Below are 22,942 nucleotides of genomic sequence, written 5' to 3' on the forward strand. Positions count from 1 at the left end.
CAGCGCCGGGCCCTGCCCGGAGGCCGCACCGCGGCTCGGCCGGGGAGCGCGGCGGCGCCGGAGACGGCCGCGTTACTAGACCCGCACCGCAGCAACCCCCGCACACCCGCAATTACCGGGGGTATCGCCGCCGGTGGTGCCTCCCCCCGCCCGGCTACCTGCCCGCCCGGCTCGGCCCGGCCCCGACTCACAGTGCGTGCGTGAAGGCGCTGAGTCCCGCAGGCACGGCCGCAAGCCCCCGCCCGGAGCAGTCCACGCCGCGGTCGCCGTCGCAGCTGCACGGGGCCGGGCAGGGCGGGGGGGACGCTCCGCCGCTGTGTCCGGCCCAGCTCCCCAGGCCCCAGGCGACGAGGCCAAGCAGAGCGAGGCACCGCATCGCCGACCCCGCCGGCCGCCCAGCCCCCCCGGCCCGGCTCGGCCTGCGGCTCTGCGCTGGCGCCCTCCGCCTACCGAGCCCGGCCGGCCACCGGGAAAACGTATAAAAAAACACCAAAAACAACAACGACAAAAAAATTCAAAATAAAGGGGCTCCTCCGTCCGGCGCGGCTCCGGGGCTGCCTCAGCGGGAAGTCAGCCCTCCGCCGCCCGCCTGCCCCGTGCACAGCCCGCAGCGCTGCTCGCCACCGCTCATCTCAGCCGCGCAGGCAGCGCTCGGGGGAGGCCGTGCCGGTGGCGGTGCCGGGCCGGCCCCGGTGGCTCCGCTGGCGCTCCCGCCCCTCCCGGAGCTCGGTCCTGCGGCCGCGGCGGCTCCGCGCCCAGGGCAGAGGTGCGTATGCTAATGAGACGGCCGCACCCGCGCTCCCATTGGAGCAGAGCCGGCGCGGGGTGGGCAATATGCAAAACACAGCCGGGCCGCCACCAACGGGCGCGAGGGGCGGGGCCGGCGCGGGCAGCCCCGCCCTCCTCCCCGGCGGCCGCCGCCCCCCGGGGCCGCTCCCTCACGGCGCCGGGACCCCCGGGACCCCCGGGCCCAGGAAACCCGAGCGAGCGGGGCAGAACCGCGGCAGGGCCGGCCTGCGAACCAGGGCAGCGCCGGCCCCCGGCACCTCAGGACACCATTTCCAGCCCTTGTGTTGCCGCGGCAGGAGCGGGCGGGCGCCTGGGCCCGCGTTCCCCCGCAGCCGGCAGGCACCGACCCCGGCCGGGCCCAGACAATGCACGGCAGGAGATAAAGCCGCCCCGCTCAGGGCCCGGGACCGGAACATTGCCAGCATGGCCCACCCATGCCCTGGGAGGGAGAACGGGGGCCATGCCGTCCGGCTGCCCCAGGGACACAAAAGCACTTCTCACTGCTGTTCCCAAAGCTGTGGTGACTGAGCACAGGCTCTCCTCAGAACCGGTTTGCTGTGAAAGAACCGTTCCCTTCCCGCACAAAGCACTGCCGTGGTACCTGCTGCTGTACAGCTCACACATCGCTACCAAATCTGTGCCCTTCTGCCTGCTTTTCCCCTACCTACCTTAAAAACAGCACTAAACAAAACGGAAACCCTATCTAACCTCGTCGTTAGTGCCCTCCATCACCTGCCTTTTTTTGAGACGCTTTTTTTTGGACGCTTCTACCCTGCAGCCACCACCAGGAATGAGCCCACCGCATTAGCTTCACTCACTCACGCACCATGACCCGCACGCAATCACCACAATCACTGCTTTTCTCCCAAATTTACCCTAAACCAGGACAGGATGTCACAGCAGTCCTTGGGTAACCTCTCAGTGCTGGCCTGCTCTGAGCCGGCAGATCCAGCTGGAGAAAGCCCGGCTGGGGCACAGGCTCATGCTCTGGTGCACAGCCACGGCACCTGCTTCAACCTGCACCTGTGTTGGGCTGGATGCTAGGCCCAGCCTAAAAAGCCCAGCCCAAAAAGCCCAGCCCAAAAAGCCCAGCCTAAACGCCCCCAGACCCCAGCAGCTAGGCAGGGACCCTGAGGAGAGAAGGCAAAGGACACTGCAGATTCAATGTGAATCAAGCAAAAGCTGTTGTGCTTCTAAACATTATTTACTTCTTACCTTGGGTCTACACAGTCACACGTTGTTCGATTTGTTGCTCCGCTTTGTCCACTCATCTCCTGGTTGGCAGCTCTGTTTTGTCCACCAGGCAGCTCACATCTTTCTCTTATTCTAATTGGTAGAAGCTGCAAGTGTCATTTCACTTGGGTTGACACCCCTTTGTCTGTCAGCAACTCTTCTTCTTACATCATCAGCTTTTTTATCCCCAAAGATGACCTCGTTCTTTAGTTGCAGAAGGTCAGGCTGGTACATTCAGTACATGTCCATTTTCCTGTAGATGTGATCCTACAGGGTCAGGTTGGTTCATTCAGTACATGTCCATTTTCCTGTAGATGTGATCCCACAACACCCTTCATTCAATACAGGTCCATTTTCCTGTAGCTATGATCCCACAGATCAGGCTGGTTCATTCAGTACATGTCCATTTTCCTGTAGCTATGATCCCACAGATCAGGCTGGTTCATTCAGTACATGTCCATTTTCCTGCAGATATGATCCCACAACACCCCTCTGTCCATCCTGCAGGTAAATAAATGACAGAAGCACAGACAGGGCTCAGTGGCTGACCACCTGCCCCTGCCACAGCAGAAATGGGCTGAACCCCACCACCCTGCACACACAGAGCTCTGCCAGCTCCCCTAAAGCCAGGAGCAGATCTGCAGTGGTAACTGGGCCTTAGTCCATAGTCAAAGCACCTGGCCAAGGGTCTCACATGGCCTGGTGGCACTCACTTCAAGTTCCTGCAGTTGCAGATGAGAAATCCTGAATACCTGCAAGTAGGTGGTAAGGCAGAGAGGCCAGGGATGAGGCAGGCCCCGTCACACAGTGCAGAGACAGTGTCCCCAGCAGCCCTGGCCTGGCACTGCTGCTCAGCCAGGAGGTGAGGAGCTCATCCCTCACACTTCACCTTCCAAGGGCTCCCTGTGACACCACTGACATCGCAGAGGACACCCCATGCAGGGCTGAGCTCTGTGCTGATCACACCTTTCTTGAGCTGACTGAGGTCAAGGGAAAAAAAAGCAAGATGTCTCTGCTTTAAAAACGGTCACTTGGTGAAAATTAAAAATCAGGCATGTCAATGGTAAGGACCTGAAGATTTAAAATTGTCTGTGCCCAAGAAAGTACAGTGCACAGTGAGGACCCAAGGAGTACAGATCCTCCAGCCACCACCACCATCTCCTACATTTCTCATCATTTTTCAACTTTTCTGAAGTGTTTCAACCCTTCTAAAAGTGTTATGATTATTTTATCTCGTTGCAAAAATGGTTATTTTCTTGCATTTAGGAATCCTGTTCCTGATGCGCTGATTTTCCATGAACATCATCACTTACCTATGAAAAGGTGAGGTCCCTTTAATACCAGGCTGTGTGCTTGTCCTGTACCTTGTGAGAAATACGAAGTTCTCAAAGTGGAAGCTACCCCTGTGTGCTATAAAAGTACCAATGTTTGCTGTAAGTACAGACACTGGGTTATCTTTTGTCCTCCCTGGCTGCTCTTGGCAGAGAAATGCTGCTGTCAAAGCCGTGTTGTTCTAAGAAATGTCAGGGCCAAAGCCACCATGCATTCATGTCACTTTCTGTGCCTGTGCTCAGGGATAGCAGAGGAGGAGCAGCAGCCAGAACAGAGGGGGAAAAAAAACTCAAAGGAGTTCTCTCAACTTCCTGCAACAAAACAGATCCAAACCAATCCCCACAAGAAAAAGTGACCTTTTTCTTCTACTACTGGCAAAGAAAAATAGCAAAGCACTTACATTCACTCTGCAAATAGTCTCACTTCACTAAGCAAAGATAATGGGAGCAGAAATGGCCCTCGGTGCCTGCCTGGATTTTGGAAGACAAACAGTAGCATGGAGTTACTCTGTACAGCAGCAGTGGTACCCTACAGTGTCCCCAGAAGTTCTCTGGACAAAAGGGCCCCAGTAAAAGCAGAATAGCAGAGCTTTTTTATTTCCCTGCATGCTTTGAAGCACTGGAATGGTCTAGCTTTTCCTCCTTATCCTTGCCTGATTTCAATTTTTCTCTTTCTTTTAGCAGCACCACTCGACATTTCTTTCCTTAGTGCAGCTCTCAAAAGTCACCACATTTGAAACTCCTGTCCTAGGAGCAATCCACTTCCCCTTTTTATCCAGCCAATACAGCTTTGCTGCTTCCAGTTAGTCTGGAACTCACACTGGCAAAGTATTAATTTTAGTTTTTCAACCTCTGCCTCTCCCTTGCTGGTACTGATGATGGATCATTGCTCTTTCCTCTCCATCAACAACTCCCATTTCTCTCACTTTCTGCTTAGGCAGACACCTACTTGCAGGCATTTATTGATTTTATTTTCCTTAATAAATAAAACCCTAGCATCTTCTGTAAAGCTGGTTTATTTTTGTAAGAAAGATCTACATGCTAAGATATTTTTAAGCTTAAAAAAATACGGCCATATTTTACTAAATTACCTATTTAACTAAAAATTATACTGTGGATTTTGAAATTACCATAATTTAAAAATCTGGTCTGAAGCAATCCTTAATATCACAAATCCCAAGAAGCATCCCCCAAAATACAGCATAAGGCAACATTTAGCTTATTAAATTAAATTAAAAAATAAAAACCCCACAACTCAAAAAACCTGCAAAAAAGAGAAAAATCCTGAGGGATGCTTTAAACAAGGTGAAGAAGATGAGGGCCAAACTATCAAGTCAATAAAAAAATAGATAAAACTAGCTCATTTTGGTTGAGCTGTGGAGAAACTATTTGGTGGAGAAACTATTCTCTGTTCTTCTTCAGGGAAAATGGGAAGCACCATAAACTGATTTATTACTGTGAAGCATCTCCAGGATTTGGTGCCTGATGTACAGGCAAAGGGCTTTGAAACTTCTGTCAGACATTTGGTGAAAAGGCATCAGGAAAGCTTGACAAACATAGAGGGAAAACACAAAAGTATGGACATGGCATTTTTTTCCTTCTATTGCCACAATACTGTTCCACAAGGTACTTGCTTCTGACAAAACCCTGCTTCAGCGACACAAATTCATTTGGATTGAATGGGAGTCTGAAGTGGAAGAGCATGCAGATTAAAACCTGAAACATGGACACAAAAATAAACACAAAGTGAAGGTAGACTGGAGCATCAGAACTCCTGCTGCTAGAGCTGTGCAGGGAAGAGGATGGCAGGGGAACGGGAATGTGAAGATCACAGTTCTGATAAAAACTTTGTGTTCCTCTAAGAATTTCTTTGACTTTACAGAAAAAACAGGGATTTGCATGGAGGTTTCAATTTCTAAATTGGGATAAAAACGCAGTCAGTGTGTCAGTCCTGCAAGGTGAGCTGTTTCACCCCTGGTTTCACCCATCCCAACCATCCTCCATCAGAAATGCTGATGTGGCAGGATGTGCCCCAAGGGCTGTTCCCCTCCCTAAGGACGGCCCAGACCCGGTTCACTATGCAGATGTAAACACAGAGATGTATGCAGTTTAGAGCAGCTTGAAATTTTATCTGTTTAGTGACAAAAATAAGCTCCAAGGGGCTGGAAATGGGCCTGAAGGATTCATGCAAACTGTCAAAGAGGCATCACAGCAAAAGCTGCTGCTGCTGCTACTAAGCCCCACACTGCTGGGAAATTCAATTAGCACTTGCATTCTGCCTCCACGGTGTGCTGGCTTGGGCTGGGGTTAAACCACGACACCAGGAAATTAGTTATGCTGGAGAACATGACACAGAGCTGCTGTGTGTGGAGAAAGATCACTCTGGAATAGCTGCACTGACAAAACAAGCTCTCTTTAAAATGGAAGTACATTTCTTGCCACAAAAAAGGCTGAAACTTTTACTCAGGTGAAGTAGAACTGAAAGTCACTTCTGGAAACAAGTGGCAAAAGAAAGGCTCAGTCAAGTTCAAAGTTTTGTTAAGAAAATGATGGTAAAGAGCCAAACCTTAGTGTAGCACAAATACAGAAGCAATTTAAAGCTTCAGAAAAATTATTGGGAAAAAAAAAATTTGGTAGAGTCAAAAATTTGCCCAGGAAATTTGTTTGCCAATACTTACTTCATGCCTCTGTAAAACAAGAAAAACTAATGAGGACAAGCAAGACCACTAAAATCCACACTTTAGAAATAGCACATGTAGACTGAAGAAAAACCATACAAGTTAAATAGAATTCTGAGAGAAAATTAATTGAAAAATTGCTTATGAATAAATATGACAGTTTGCTATGTAAACAATGCTTAACTTCCAATGGTAGAGAGTCTCTATTACCTGTCCCTGTGCATGCCTTACCTGGATGAGCCACAGCAAAAAGTGTTTTGTAGTTTGGCCTGTTGATTGGATAGAGCAAAGCCAAAAGAGAGGACAGCTCAAAAAGTGAGCATGGAGGGTTGTTATTTTTATTATTTTGTTCTTTCTTTGTTGTTGGGAGTTTTTTCAGCCTAGATGGGTCAGGTCTTCTGCTGTCTAGAGTTTACTCTGGAGTTTCTCCAGTACCATGTGTTCCCCTTGAAAAAAAGAGGGACACAGTAATAGCATCATAACAAATTATCTTGTCACTCTAACCCAGTCATCAGCTGAAATTAGGTAGCTACACAGGAATTAAAAAGCAACTTAGGACAAAACTACTGGAAATTAAATTCAGGGTTTAGTCCAATATTCATGTCAGTCTGTATTCCAGCTACAAAGTTTTTGTAATAAAAGAACAGGCTTTAGTTTGTATTTTGCACCTTTTAGAGGCACTGCAGTGTAAGTAGACAGCACAAAACACCTCAGTGTTCCCGTATGAAAGCAGGAGGAAGGCAGAAAGCATCAAGCCCCCATATGTCAGACACCTTCCCCTGCTTCCCACCCCCAGCCAACCCCGAGCAGCAGTGGGCAGCCTGACCATGGGATGGTTTGGAAGGAGCCTTACAGCTCACCCCCTGCCACGGGCAGGGACAGCTGCCACCACTGCCCTGGTGGCACTTCTCTTACCTGAGGGGCACAGGCACCTGCACAGCTGCGCTGGGGAAGGGATCTGCTTTGAGGAGTGGGAAAGAAGTTGTCAGCATGCAACTGTGCAGACTTACTTTAAACCTTTGGCTACCAATACAACGCCTAATTTACTCACCCCTGCCCCCCAAAATCCCAACCAACCACACAATTAAAGCCAACAAAGATGAATACAGAGCTTGTTTTAATTTTCATGATTTTGTCACTCGAAACCTGACTTGTCTCTAAAACAGGAAACAGTAACACATCAAAGCTTGAAATTATTTCTAACTTAATTTTAAAGGGCAGTTTAGAATTAAAACTGTGTGCCCTCTGCTTCCTGTGTGGTTGCTCAGCACCCCTGGGCACTCCATGGCCCCTCACCTTCAATAGCATTCACCTGTCCTGCACAGCTGCACCAATCTGGGATCAGCCACAGCCCCACTCCAATCACCACAAACTCTGTGCCTACAAGACTCTCCAGACTTGGGACAACTCCTCTGTAAAAGTGAACACTGCAGACCCCACTTACCTCTGAAATCAGCTTCTCACCAGGATTTTAGAAGACAATCACAGAAACTCCAACTGCACCTTATCCACCATTCCCCTGGAATTCCAGTGTTTACCTACCACCCTTTCCTTGTACCAATTTAATTCCAGCTTTGCTTTTTGACTTACTTCACTGTCGTAAGTCAGGGCACTGTAACTACTTGGTTTTTAAATAAAACAGAAAATGTGTTTTTATTTCCTATCAACATCAAATGTTCACATAACATTTCTCCATGTATTTTCAAATCACAGTCCAGCCTACTTAAATGTGAAAAAAAAAATCAACAACACCCCAACTTGTTTTACATTCAAAACTGAAACATTTTCTCTACGTCAACCTCAGTCCATAACTCTTGAAACATTTTACCAACAATGTTAGGAACTGTCCTTTGAAGGACTTACAGAAATTCAATATCTCGTAACTTTAAAGATACTTGATTCAAACAATTAAAATATCTGACCCAGAATGAGATACTTGATTCAAACAACTAAAAGGTAATATCTGACTCAGAATAATATATGCATCTTTGACTTTATGTAGCTGACTTCTCAAAAGTGCAAAAGGTTCTAACTATTACAGATGCTTTATAGCACTCCTTCCCCAGCCAATGACCAAACACTGGGTAGAAAAGGGACAATTCAAAAGCCACCAGGAGACAACGGAACAGAGATTTCAAGTTTCTCTCTTTGGATGCCCAAACACTCCCAGGTGTTTATGTTATGCCCTAGAGACTATAAACAGCCAATTAAAGCAGTCTGGAACCTGGACTCGAAATGGAAAGTCAGAAGAAAAACACACAAACACAATGGTGTGAGACTGAATTTTTATTTTTCTGTTGATAAACGCAAAGATCCTTCACAGCAGCAACAGATGCAGAAGTCACTTGCAGAAATGACAGTTCTTAATATGTTGGTATACCCATGTGTGAGAAGTGTGTAGGGACTGCACATTAACACAGTACAGGCACTGCTCAGTAGTAACAGAGATCAGGTTTCTAGGCATATTTTAATCAACCCTTTCCTTATTAATAAAGGGTTCTTGTAGCATCAAAAATGATTATTAATTAGCTGGCTGTTATTTATTTTTTTTGTTACTGCAATTTAAAAACATTTTATCAAACTCTATACATACTATTTATATGCCCAGGTACGCCTCCACATTTTGTAGTAGTTGCCAAACCAGAACCAAATGCTACAATTCAGAATCAAAATGCTACTGCATTTAGCAGCTCTAGGTGCAGTGAAGTAAATATTTCATCAGAGTAACAAAACACACCCTGTTCAGTAATATAAGGGACATGGTATGTAAAATGAACATTCCTATCTTGTATCCATACCTTTCTGTAATATATATATTTATCTATGGCTCTAAAACATATCTCTACTAATTAACAATTAAATTAAAACACATCCACAATTGGTCTAACTAGTGATTTTGGTCTCAATACTTTAAACATTTAGTTGTTCCATAAAAATATACAATTCAACAACATGGTTGTATCAGCAACATGAGGCCTTGTGAAAGAGGCCTATGACATAAAACCAACCATGCAATTCAGTGCTCAATGTCATCTAACTGATAAATATTTATACTGCATTTTCAAATTACCAGTATCTCCCAAAGGTCTCTTTGCAGGCTTACCATGCTTACAGACATGCAGAAAGCAGTCACATTTCTCACCTGCCCATAGCAACCACAATTTCTGTTCAAATAGATCAACTGACAAAGCACAAGCTTCAAGCTGTCATTTTTAGATTATTACTTTTCCCTTCTTTCACATATTGCTTCATGTGAAATAAGACTAGGGATTAGCCACACAGCAAGAACTGCACTTGTCAGTTTAAGCCTCTAAAAATCATATTACTAACAGTCAATTAGGATGTATGCATAGCTGCCATACAAGTGAACTGATACCCAGTAGACAAGGAAGTTAACTCTTCAAAAGGTGTAGTTAAAGACCCAAACCCAGAACCTGAACTACACAAGTACAGCATCAAACCTTCTAAGTTCCCAAAAGTGGATCTGTGTCCAGAAATTTTCCAAATGGTACACAAAACCCATGGCACCATCAAACATCCATGAGCTAAGACAGCAGCTGTCCACAGATGGAGATGTCCTCATTGAGCAGTTGTGATTGTGCAGTACAAACAAGAATCCCCCAAGTCAGAAGCAGTCAGTACTCAAACCCCAGACAAGCTGACATGTCACAGTAACCTGGCATATAAGACTCAATAGCAATCAGTAATTTAGGTACTAATTCCAGAAGCAATACATTCAATATGAAAGTAAGACTACAACAGAAGATAATAGAAAGACAAGAATGGTATGACAATTAAGAGGAATAATTCTTTTACACAGCAGAAAGTCAGGGGAATATCTGGACTTCTTTTGCACTGCATTTACATATCTTCTGTTTCTCAATATAAAAATACATCTAGAGAGTCAATCCAGAACTGCAAACAGCAATCATGTTTTTCCCCATAACTGCTTTAAAATTGGTACAAAATAATGTAAGTTACAGGAATGATTGTTGCAAATTTGTAAATGTTGGCTATTACAACATCATTATATAAGAACACCAACTGTAAATTATTTACAGGAGAGGTAATACAATTTCCAGAGTAGTGAATTATAATTCAGCAGAAGTGTAAAAACAATGTACTTACCAAAACCATTACAAAATCTGGTATTGTTACCAGCTACACAGTAGATTGTGATTACATTTTGTAGTTGACATACAACATATCCCTAAGAAAAGTGCCAAAATACTGCTACATAAGAATCTTCTTCTTTTAAAAAAAGTCAGTTAGCAAAACCCCCAGCCGATTCTAAGCTAGGCAATGTCAAAAGAAAGCAGGAAAAAAGGGATGCTGATTGTACAACTATGTCTTATTTAATGCCTTTGAAAAAAATCTGTAAAATCACTTTGTCACTTAAAAGTCTGACACAAGACTTACTAAAAAAGCCAAGAGAAATATCACCATATATGCTTCCCCAGGGCATTTCAGGCCATTCTAAACCTACACATTCCTCCTAACCCGTGGGGCACAAGGAGACTGCAGACATTCTGGAACTGGCTGAGCTGCTGAGGGTTGCTGTGCTCAGGGGCCAAGTGTCCTGCTGGGTACCAGCCCCCACCAGAGCAGCCAGGGCCCTGCCAGGGTTCACACTCCGCAGGTTTTTAACACCAGCCCAGGGGCTGGCACACATCACCCTCAGCAAACCCTTCAGAGGGACTCAGCAGGCTGGAGAAACGGGCAAAGGTCAGCAAAGTGCAAAGTCCTACACGGGGGGAACAGCCCTGTCCAGCAGCACAGACTGGGGAGCGAGCAGCTGCAGACAGCCTTGCAGAGAACAGCAGCGAGCCAGGAGGCACCAGGGGCCCCTGCAGCAAGGAAACCCCACAGTGCCCTGCTCTGCACTGAAGGAGCACGGCCAGCAGGCTGAGGGAGGGCACTCTTCACCTCTGCTCAGTCCTCCTGAGAACAGCTTGAGCACTGGGACAGCTTTGGGCTCCCCAGCCCAACACAGAAACGGGCACACGAGAGTGAATCCAGTTCAGGGCCACAGAGGTGGTGAAGTGACTGGAGTAGCTTACAGACAAGGAGAACTTGGGAGAGCTGGGATTGTCTCTCTCACCTGGAGAAGAGAGGGCTCAGGTGATCTCACCAGTCTGTGCCAATGCCTGAGAGGGAGGAGTGAAGGAAGGGCCTAACTCTTCCCAGTAAATCTAGGGATGGACAAGAGGAAGGGAGCACAAGTGGAAACAACAGAAGCTCTACTTAAACATAGGAATGGATCTTCATAGTGTAAGGGAGAGCAAAACATTAGAACAGACTGCCCAGTCATCTTCTGGAGTCTCCATCCTTAGAGATACTGAATAACTCAGCTTGTCACACTCCTGAGCAACCTGCTCCAGCTGGCCCTCCTCTCAGCTGGGCAATGGGGCATGGACTAGATCCAGTCCCTCCCACCTGAACTGTTCCACGATGCTATGAAAAGGACAGGGTTTGAGGACAGGCATTGGATCAACCGAGTCACAAAGAAACTACAAAATGCAAAAGGAATATATATTTTCTCTTTAAGTTATTGCACACAGTGTTAATTTTGCTGCCTTCGTTTTGCTGATCTCATCTTTTCAAACCTTGACTCCATTTCTTCCAGGACTTTTGGTGTGTATCGCACGACCAACTTCACCTTGCCTTGAGCTGCCTTCAGCAGTTCCACTGCCTTCTCATGGTGCTCCCCTTCCACGCTCTGTGAAGCACAAACCAGCTACTGTTACTAAGGCACACATGGAAACTGATTCTTACACTCTGTGTACAATTCTATGTAAGCACAAGCCATTCTATTGATGTATTGATTTATATGTACCCTATTTTCAGGACTGCATAAGGACAATGTAACACAATTTCAGGAGTTACATTCGAACAAACCAAGTGAGGTGAGGATAAAAATGCTAATTACTATTAGCAAAAGAATAGTGCAAAAACTTTTAATTTATGCTGAACAATTCTGAAAATTCTGCAATGATAACCTTAGTTGATTATGAAATTACACTCAAATACCAAAAGCTTCAGGAGAAGGCTTACTTAAAATTTGATATTAATTTTCTTTTTTTTGCATGCATTTTAAGTTTAGCCACCCTCAATTTGCTAAATAAACTGACACAGCCAGCTGCAAGATAACTGCCCCTCTTGGTGCTACCTGGCATCACAACAAGGCAGAGCAGTGCATGCTGGCTGCTTGCAATGGAGCAACTAACATGCAGTGTGTTGCTCCACTTGTCTCCCAGCAAACCCACACCACTCCAGGTAATTTCCTCTCAACTCATTATCAATAGCCTGACCCAACTCAGAAGACCACAATAAAAATGCTTTCCTATACCAACTCTCAGAATTTCTTAGATTATATTACATCACCTGTTATCTAGATTCATCTCATTAGAATTTTTAAGCAACACTTGTCAAAAATGGCATCCAATACGTTCCTGCACAGCAGGTATTTTATCAGCAACACTTTTCTGCCAAACTTATCAAACACAATGACAGGACCACTCCAAGCCCACCTCCCACTGGTGCTATTAGAAGCTAGAAGGCAGGTGATGCACCTGTTGACTGGAGGGCTTCCCTGTTACTATAAAGTTACTTACAGAAAGAAAAACATCAGTTAAAAAACCCCAAGTTAATTTTCCTCTACCAGACTTAGACAACCACATACATCCAAAAGTTTTCCTTTTTGTTATTCAAGCGGATGTTTAGGCTGCTCTGTTTAAAACTAGTAATAAAAGGGTTGTGGAGCTGTTTAATTCTATGAAAACACCTAAATTCTGAAGTACACCAGAGATCTCCCACCTGAAAAAAATGAACTTGTTTTTCAGTTGTATTCCCTGCAGTCTTGGCAGTGGCATTTTCTATTATTATTACTCAAGTATGAATTACAATCACAAGAAAATGCCTGTCATGTATTATGATGATTCCACCTGTAAATACCAGAGGGCAAGGATTTTCTGAATACAGCAGCATTCTGGACAGCAATTTCTGCACTTGCTGCATTCTTACCAGGGCTACATATATATTTATACAAGTGCATGCACACAGAGAGCCATTGCTAGCTGTCCCAGCTGCCTGATGATCAGGCTCAGTTTTGGGTGGGGTGGTGGTTTTGCTGTCCTTAAGAGACTCTGTGGGTGAGGAAGGCCCCATCTGAGGGCAGTTTGGCACCAGTGCCAACATGTTCCCCAATAACAGAAGGCAAAGGCAAGCACAGTTGCATCAGTAGAGCTGATTTCTCTCCTGCCTCTTGGAGAGGACAGCTGGAGTCCCAGGTGACAGTCAGGTATGTCAGAGGTTTGTGCCAGCCAGGAGCTCCTGAGTACAGACACCCAGGATCTGTACCCAGGCACTGTTCCTTTCAGGAGTCAAAACCCCCCAGAATCTAGTTTGACCCTCAGTCTTAAGATAAAACTTGGTTTACAGATGTAATAAGAATATTAATTTTAAGCCTGCATAGAGCCTCTCTGTAAATAAAAGCAAGTGCTTGGGAGATATTTACATGCATGTGACTGAAAGCTGTCTCAAGTCAAAGCCTGCCCATAACCTTTCCTTTCCAGTCTCCCTTTGTTTTACTTTTTATATTTTTGGTTCTTCAGAAGAGGATGCTTACAAAAAAAAAAAAAATCACATCAGCACCTCAGACACACAATTCTTAAAACACAGTAAAAAGCTTGCTTCTGAAGCTCAGTATAGTGAAGTGGAAGGATAAAAAAATACCATACAAGGTAACACCACCTTGTAGTTCCATCTCATTACAGCTTTCATCATGCAGTAGCATTTTCACTATGGAAAAATGACAATCTGGTCAGCCAAAAGCAACATAGCATAATTTACTATCAACCTTAGAAGGTGCAGAAAACTTTATTAGTAGAAATCTGCATCATGAAACATGGATTAAAAAGGAAGGCAGCTTGTATTTTACAAAATTCTCTGACTACATTTATACAACCCCTCAAAATCTGAAATACTGATATAGACAGTACAGCTCCTTTTTGAGACAGGTAACCAAAGCACAATCCCAAAACTCTCAATGCACACAACTCCACAGAAACCTAAGCAAATTTGTTTTGGAAGGGCAAAAAGAGAGTCCTTTGCCAAGATCAGAAGAACAAGGAGCTAGTGCCATGTGTTCTCTGTGCCCCCTCAAGTGGAAACAAGCAGCCACTGCTACACAGAAAGAGAACAGCAGCTCCTACCACTCCGTTGACAGAAAGCAGCTGGTCTCCACGTTTCAGGCCTCCATGTCTGTCAGCTATGCCTCCAGGGATAATCCGAGAGATATAAATGGGAGAATTTTGTTCTTTGCCTCCCATAATGTTGAAGCCAAGGCCTTCTTCTGTTTTGGGTAGTTCAACCACTCTGGGATGAGAATGACCTTCACTAGCAGCAAATGCAGCTACTGTGGCCTGTGAGAAACAAGATTTTGTCATTTTTAGGAAATGGAATACAGTCCCTTTAGCTAGGCACAGTGAGCAGGCTGAAAATGTATTTCATCTCAAAGTACTCACATGTTAAGACAAATGAGACAATTCCCTACCTATCAACACTAGCATGAAAAATTCACAACTCCAAGAATAAAATTGAAATGAAAGAAATGAAAAAACACGAGTCTTGTTATACCTTTTAATAACCTGTTAAGCTTATCCATTTTATCAGCCATCTAGATAATAGCCTTTTGAATTTTATATCATCTTCTGCTTCTAAAGTAATGAACTACTGCATTTTTTGCAAGTTAGGGTTTGGCTTTTACCTTTGCTGTTGCGTTAGCTCTGACTTCGGGGCTACTGCTGATATCCACAGTTTCATACACATGCTCATACACCTTTAGAGACAAAACAGTGCCAGCATGAGTAAAACAGATATTTTCCTGCTTAGGTCATGTAACAAAATATCAGGTGCAACTCAGAACTGTGTACATTAAAAGCACACACCTCTAACGTTGCTCCCTGACTCACAACAAGAACAGGCCATCTAACACTCTCTGAAGAAACAACTCTCTCAGTATTTCTGCTGCTCAGTCTCAGCCCAAGGCTCCCCCCCTTGCACAGGACCCAGGCCCCACCAGTATTCAGGGAATGCTCATGGCTGGGCTGCCACACCTCACTCCAGGTATTTTCTCTTGCTGGATTCAAGTGGAATTGTTCAACATGGATGCACACAAAAACACTTCAGGGCTGCTCTTCAAGGCTTTGCTGATTGCCCATCCCTCCCCAAAAGCTCCCAAAGTTTCCTTCAACTTTAGCAACTAACTGAGCATCTCAGGGAAAAACAAGGATTGAAAACACAGAGACAATAAGGATACTAATGCTAAGGAGGTGCTTCCACTGCAGGCTAACCCACATCTCGTCTCCCTGCCAACCACTTATACCTGCTAAGCAACAAGTACAGTGTCCTCAATGGCATGAAAACATCAACATGACACCTGTGTCTACAAACAGGTTCTTTAAAAATCATTCCAGCTGTTATCATCAGTATTAACATAAGCAACAGCAATAGCAAGGCACATCCAATCACCTACAAGTCTCCCAAACAATACTTGGGATGAAGATGAGGTGGCACAAGACTCCACCTAAAGATGGTGTGGATTTGGCTTAAAAACAGCATTTGGTACTTTGCCTTACATAGGCAATTGGTACTTGGTCTGTTCTTACAAACCAACTGGAAAATATCCTGCTAGCTGCCAGTAAGAGCAGTCTCTCAAAATAACCTTTAAGAAGTGATTTGCTACTAAACCATTATTTTATACACCTATGGTGTCCCAAATTATTTTATTTTGAAATTACTTAAAAGTAAGGCCTGTTCTGTTAAGCTCTGCAAATTAAATGCTGCTTTATCAAGTTCAAAATCAGCTTACTGCAGTGAGCACAAAAAGCAAAAAGTAAATCATACTGGACTTGGACTGAAGGTAACTGTTCCATCAAGTTAACTTACCTCTCTTACAGCATTACAGAATTCACTCTGCAGAACCCTTTGCAAAGCCTGTAGCTTTTGTGGTGGCACTTCTCCACTTCTCTGTAACTTTTCCAGCAATTCAATTGCTCTGCAGATGTCTATGAAAAAAAAAATAAAGCACTGGTAATGAGGAATGCCTGAGGAATCTCAAGGTACCTTTTTTAATTAAGGGAGCAGTCTGTGGGTGTGCACTTGCATACACTTTAAAACTGTGCTTTAAGTTTTGTTACCCATAAAACCATGTCTTTACAAAAGGCTACAATACAACACTACTTCAGCCTGTTATAAATCAGCCACAAAAACAACCTGGACATATCTGGACAACACTGACATGCATATTGCAAAGACAATCCAATGTGTCCTCAAAGGACTGAAATATTGGCATGTGTATTAAAGTATTGGGAGTGTACTCTTCCAAATACTCTATGGACGGCAATTTGTTAACACACACTTAATATTATCAAATATGCTCATTATGAAATATTATAATATTTTAATATTAACAAATATGCTAACATCCCTTTTATATTCAAAAATCAGCTCAATAAGGTATATTCAATACTGCCCATAGAAGAGGGCTGAAAACCATCTGGTCTATTTCCTTTCCCTCCTCAAGTGCTTATAAAACCAGCAGAACTCCTTTTTATATTCTCAGCTGAGAGACAACATCTCCATAGTCTAGAATCCTGAACCCCAAGCCTCTTTCAGTCCCTTGAAATTTGTTCCTAAGAGTTGGCATTGTCCATTTTCTCATAAATGCTGCTCTGTGTAATGAACTCCATGAAGGATTTGACTCCAGACCAGAATGACTCAGGACAGGCACCAAATGCAATGTGACATTCTCTTGGCAGCACCAGAAGAGCAGAATACATTCACGTCCCTCACTTGTACTTCCAAACTGTTACATTAGTGATTATTCTGAAACACAGAGGAGTCCTTGACCAGAACTAGGACAGTCTCTTGGAAAAGCAGATCGAAAGGATTGCTTTCCTTATCACAAAAGTGATTAATCTACTACATAAAATGATGCACAGATCATTTTAGAACAGGATGAAGTCTGGAACACTGCTAGTCCCAAAGGCACTATTTCCTTTTTTCTGTAACTAACCTCTAGGTACTCATTTTTCATGTGAATGCACACCTACTCAGCAGTACCACGGCAGCACAGAGGAGGTGCAGAAGCCATGAACCTCTGCAACAGGAGTGTAAAAAGAGACCAGTTCTGTAACAGGATGAGAAGGTAGCATGCTCTGAAATCAGGACACAGCCCACAGCAGTGCTCTGTCCATGGCACGAATTATCAGACACGCCCAGGCCATGCAGCTGAGTGAACAAGGCAAACCTGAAGCACACAGACTGCTCAGCCATGCACTGGAAACAAACCCTTCATGGGAAAACACTCAAGTACCATAGCCCCAAGACTCAAATTATTTCTGATGATAGTTAACATGGCCATATATTTCCATGTGCCATGTGCACTTGGTACTTTCTGGCAAGCATTTCCAAGCTTTATAAGCATCAGCTATCCAGAGCAGTGCAATACCAAAACCTGAATGAGCTACTAATAATCCCCTGTTCTACAGAGAACACATTTTTCACAGTTACTACCTGTATAACTGCAAAATTAACAAAAACCCCACATTTACAGCTTACTTCCCAATATATATTTCGCAATTCATTCAAAACCCAAAACAGTTGGTGAAATTAAAGACATTCCAGATGATGCAAAATCACCAACATTCTTAGTAACCCCTGTGCTCAGCACCAGCAGTACTGATTAACATAACACTTAATTCATCAAGTAGCCCATTGACCAACTTGAAGGGCTATGATCAAATGGAAACAGCAGCACTTCCAACCTGACAGCACTCCATGGATTAATGACCAATGTCATTTATCTACCAACTACAGCACCACTATCATTCATTTCAGTACCTGCAGATGTTTGCAGACAAATGATTATTACATGCACATAGAGGCTACATGTAGCCACTCCTGAGCCTATGGTCTGTGAACCACATGAAGATGTAAGATGCACAAACTTGCTATCAATTTGATTAGGATTCTGCAAGAAACTTTCAATGGTGACAAGAATGAACTGCTACAAGGAGTAGCTGGAGAAATGAAGACACCAGAATTTCAAGTGCTAATTTATCTTTTTTCCACCTTCATGTTTTGTCATTAAGTTAGATATGCCTCCTACCTGTATCTCTTAACAGACTAAAACATTAATGACACAGCACTTTTCACCCTAAGGTAAAATTGGTTTGTTTGGGAACCAGCTCTGTCTTTCATTGACTACAGACTAAGAACACAGAATCAGCTTTTCAAAAAGTGATTAGGATACACTGAACTGGATTCATTTTAGGTGAAACTAAAGCAGAGGACACACTCCAATAAAAAAGGTGTTTTCAGATCAAAGGACCAAAGTATTGGTATAAAGTAAAAACTCAGAGCAGTCAGACACAGCATGAGAGTCAGATCCTCAGTGCTCAAACCATCTATCACACCACAGTTCTTGCTCAGGCAGACAGAGACAGCACATCCCACCAGCAGGACACTGTGCTCCCAGCAGCTGCTCTGCTGTGTGTTATTGAGAGGATCCCATTGTACCAGTGTGGAAGTGCAACTGAGCACAGCTTTCTTCTACTGAACTGCACTGGGCACTACCAGTCAAAAGCTGAATATTCCATCTATCCCAGCAATACTGCTTTAGGAAAAAAGTGTTTTGCTGGGAATAAAGAGCAAAATACACCTTCTTTCAGTTTTCAAGAAAAGCCTGCTAACTACTGTGTTGAGGTAATTTGCTTCCTCCTGAGTGACCAGCTGAGAGCTGTCTTCCTCACAATACAGACACCAGAGCTCAGCCAACTGTTCAGCACCAGAGACCAAAGTGAACAGCACACAAGTGGCCCAGTGATGGATTTCAACAAGGATCGACACAGATGTGGCTCCAGAGGTGGATAATTTAAACAACCCAAACCATAAAACTAACTGTAAAAAAGAATCCATACATATAATGGATTTCTTTTCACCTTTTCTTCCTTTTTATACCACACTGCCTGCTCTTCACAAATCATTTTTTGGGATCGCTAGATGGAAATTCTGAAAAAAAGAAAACATTTAAACTAAAAGAATGTGGTGGGGGAAAAGCCAGCAAGATGGCATGTGTGACCAAGACACAGAAAGAGAAAAAACACAGCACCCTCACAGACACTCCTGATTAATTAGCTGCACTGTTTATGTGCAAGCATTCTAGGTTCCTGAGCTGTGTGTACAGCTAGCACATCACCACTACACTGTAAGAAGGACTGAAATGTTAACTCTGGTTTCATTCCTGCCCTCTGGTGACTTGGGGAGATGCTGTACAAGAATCTCCAGTGGCCCTCGTGGTAAGCATAAGGTACGGATTTAAAATCAGCTCATTTCTACCCTATTCTCTCTTTTCTCGTGCTATATGCCAACAACATTAGTGACTTTCACTTTCAAGCTAATTATGACTCATCATTAGTTTAGGTGCAGTCAACCCCACACAATTAACAGTTACCTATTTCTGTAAATAAGGCTCTTGCTTTTAAATAAGGCTCTCTTTTTCTTCTTTCCTTAAAAAGACCAATATGCCTGAAGACCAAACAGCTCCTTTGCTCCACTGATCCCGAAGTAACTCTGCAGATTTGTTTGCTTTCAGGGACAGGGCACAGTGGCAGGGTAATGAGCTGAAGGATGGGACCTGAGCCTTAAATCTGCAGACCTCCCAAGCACAACTAATCCACTGCTGCAGCAGCTGCCCTAATTAAGAAGCTTTGAGCCGAGACAGTAGATGAGCTGTGTGAAGCAGAGACCTTACATAACTCGCTGTTTACAGGCCAACTCACACAGCTCAAGGGGTTCCCGGGTGGGATGGGAAGCAGGGCTGGCAAAAAAAGAAAAACTGAGCTCCTCAGCAGGTAACACAATAGCAGCAGAAAAATGAAGTGGGTATGTACAGTGTGTTATACACCTACAGAAACACATCTAGCAGCAAGAGCAAAAGTGGTGGTGCTAGTGGGAATGGTAGGGGGGAAAGTCAGAGCAATCAACCACCTCTACTTCACCTGTTTTCCTTTTCAAAAACATGATTTCTAATGATCAATAATCATTTCCCATGTAAATTTCATTTTCCAGTCCCTACTGTCCTAAATCCATACCGACAAACCAATCATCTATATTGCTATAAAAGCATCTGTGGGCCTCACACAGTACCCGATCATCACACTGAAGGAAATTTATAATTGTTTCCTAAAAACCGTGGATAAATCTCTCAAACATACTACACAAAAGTACCCAACTAGGTTCTATACTTGATCTGTTTTGCTCTTCATTTCAGTTACACAGCACTTGTATTGACAATACAAATTAAGACTACATACTGGAAAAAATGGGGCGAAAACAAATATGAGAGGGTAACAGAAGACAACCATGAACAAATGTAGCAGGATCCCTGCATGTGTCAGCCGTCTTCTACAAAAGAAGTAAACGATTATACCCAACACACAGCTAACCGACTGAACTCAGAACTCTAAGACTTCTGCTGTGTTCAGATGAAGTTTTGCCATGAGAGAAGCAGAAACCGAGAGACAGCAGGCTGAGTAAGAGCAGGCTGAAGCGTTCACAGCAGCCAAGGCAGAGCAGACATAGCTACAGAAGGCCTCAGGCGAGTGCCCCCACGGAAACTCAGCGGCAAACCGAAACGGAGAAAAACCTCCGGGGGCTGCACAAAGCAAAGCCCAACAGGTCGGCCCCACCGAAACGCTTCCAAGAGCCAGAAGCGACGGCACCCGGCTCAAATCCCATCAGCTGTTCGAACGAGCCGCGGCTGCGCCCGGCGGAGAGCCGCGTCCGGGCTCCTGCGGCAGGCCGGGAGGGCGGCACGGCCACTGCTGCCGCCGCCCCGCGGTCCCGGGCCGGGCCGGGGGCTCCACGGCTGCCGCCGCCCGGCCGAGCGGAGAGCGGAGGAGCGCCCGTGCGGGCCGCGGCCGCGCTCACCTCGCTCCAGCCGCACCGGCTCGCCCAGCGCCGCCATCTCCTCCTGCCCGGCCCGGCGGAAGTGACGCGGCAACGCCGGAAATGCGAGGCGGCCCGGCCGAGGGGCCGAGCCCCGTGAGGGGCGGGGGAGCCGCGACCAGCGCCCACGGCCGTGCCGGCCCGCAGGGTCCCGGCAGCTGCCCGAGTGCCCGCCAGCGTACCTGGACACTGTTCCTCTGCACCGTGCGATGCCAAATCCCCATGGGAATTGCCGTGGAACATGTCCTCTCCGTTTTGTTCCCCGTGCTTTAGCCAGACTGAGGACTATTGACACAATGCCACACTGAGGCGGATCCTTCCGTGCGCCCGGAGTGCCCCCGGGGATGGGATATGCACATATGTTAAATACGAAAATAATGTTAAATACGTAAATCACGTTAAACACACGTACGTAGACAGACTCACAGAGAGAAATGTTGTCTACGTGGACTTCAGCAAGGTTTTTGACACTGTGCGGAAAAAACAGTGTCCACAGAGACAGAAAAGTTCTGCAACTTCTTCAAACAGTGGACTCCATAGGTCCACTATACAATATTGTACTATATAACAAATACTACAAATATATATTATACTTAAATATATATATAAATAATATATTATATATAAATACGTATAATATATTAAAATATTTTAAAATATATACATTATATAAAAATAAATATATTAATTTATATTTTTATGTTCATACATGAATATTAAAATTATATAAATAATATATTATTTTTATATTAATATAGATCATATTTAAAATAGAAATATATATAAATACATGTATATATTTAATATATTAATATAAAATAAAAAAAATATTTATATATTATATATTTATATAAGTACATACACTTATTAATACACTTAAATGTATTTATAATATATATAAAAATATATTATAAATAGATATAAATATATAAAAAATTACAAAATTATATATAGCAAACAGGACATAAAAATGTCTACTATGTGTAATATATATCTACAAATATATACACACATGAATATGGTTCTGCCTGTGTGAAATGCGAGACGTGCTTTGTATTTCCTGTTTGGCACCAGTTTAATCTCTTTGTGGGGCTAATGCATTGAATTTGCCATCTGTCTCAAATCACTGCAAGTACAAGCATGACATACTTACTGTGTGAGTTTCTTCTGGAAAAGAGTAGGGGACTACTTCAGAACATGTATTTATATGCTCCTAATTGGTTCTGAGGGCAGAACTCTGCCCATTTGGCTTTGATTTTGTGCGCATTTTGTATTTTTTGCTTTGAAAGAGCAGAGTTCTCAACAGGTCTCCCAGTGTCCGCCAGTGTGGCAGTGATGTACTCGCCTCTCTCTGTGATTTATTTCCATGTCAGTCCCTCTCAGTTTGAGGGCTGCTGCATGTGCATTTCCATGGGAAGGTCACACAAATGGAATTTTGCAGGTGAACAGAATTAAACCTTCACAGACTCGTTTCCGGCAAGAAGTGGTGCTTCAGCAGCCGGAATTGTGAAATGCTTCTGAATAAAATCCAGATGTTTCTATCGGTGGTGCAGGAGTGACCATTCTGTTAGAAGGGGCTGAAATTTTAAATAACCTGCTCAGACTTTGGACAGATTAGCCTTTGGAGAAAAATGAGTGTTCAGCAATGTTTCATCAATCCTAAGCCTTTCTGAAGGACATGTATGAGAGTACATGTTTAAACGTTTAAAGTGCCATTCTTCTGACTTCCATAAGGACTAAAGACTCAGAGGTTCAAGTGGCTGCTTTAAATTTCCTGTGGACCCAGTGATCTGGACAATGACATTACAAGAATAAGAAAATCTGAAAAGCAAATTTTAAGTAGTGCTGCCACTGTCCACTTGATAGCACTCTCCAGCTTAAATCCCATAACTCCAGCAA

At 44.2% G+C, this 22,942-nt stretch overlaps 2 protein-coding genes across 3 annotated transcripts in view; both read right to left on the minus strand.

The window, feature by feature from the left end:
* Positions 1–783, minus strand: part of LGR4 (leucine rich repeat containing G protein-coupled receptor 4) — a 74,415-nt gene extending 73,632 nt beyond the window's left edge. The window contains exon 1 of the mRNA XM_071418273.1: positions 192–783. Within this exon, the coding sequence (XP_071274374.1) occupies positions 192–376 (185 nt within the window). The 5' untranslated portion in view covers positions 377–783. The remainder of the gene's footprint in view (positions 1–191) is intronic.
* A 7,519-nt stretch (positions 784–8,302) lies between these two features.
* LIN7C (lin-7 homolog C, crumbs cell polarity complex component) lies at positions 8,303–21,328 on the minus strand. Of its 2 annotated transcripts, none has more exons than XM_071418307.1 (5): positions 21,226–21,328; positions 15,980–16,098; positions 14,799–14,870; positions 14,245–14,454; positions 8,303–11,750 (listed from the first exon to the last, which is right to left on the minus strand). In XM_071418307.1, the coding sequence occupies exons 1-5, from the start codon at positions 21,284–21,286 to the stop codon at positions 11,595–11,597; spliced, it is 618 nt and encodes a 205-aa protein (XP_071274408.1). In that variant the 5' UTR covers positions 21,287–21,328; the 3' UTR covers positions 8,303–11,594. The 2 variants fall into 2 exon arrangements, with proteins under 2 accessions (XP_071274408.1, XP_071274409.1); XM_071418308.1 differs by lacking the exon at positions 21,226–21,328 and adding an exon at positions 21,026–21,162.
* Between the last annotated feature and the right edge of the window lie 1,614 nt (positions 21,329–22,942).

Source organism: Agelaius tricolor, unplaced genomic scaffold (assembly GCF_023055355.1).
Source record: "Agelaius tricolor isolate 1412-34295 unplaced genomic scaffold, bAgeTri1.0.p SCAF_82, whole genome shotgun sequence".
Classification (NCBI taxonomy): Eukaryota; Metazoa; Chordata; class Aves; order Passeriformes; family Icteridae; genus Agelaius; species Agelaius tricolor.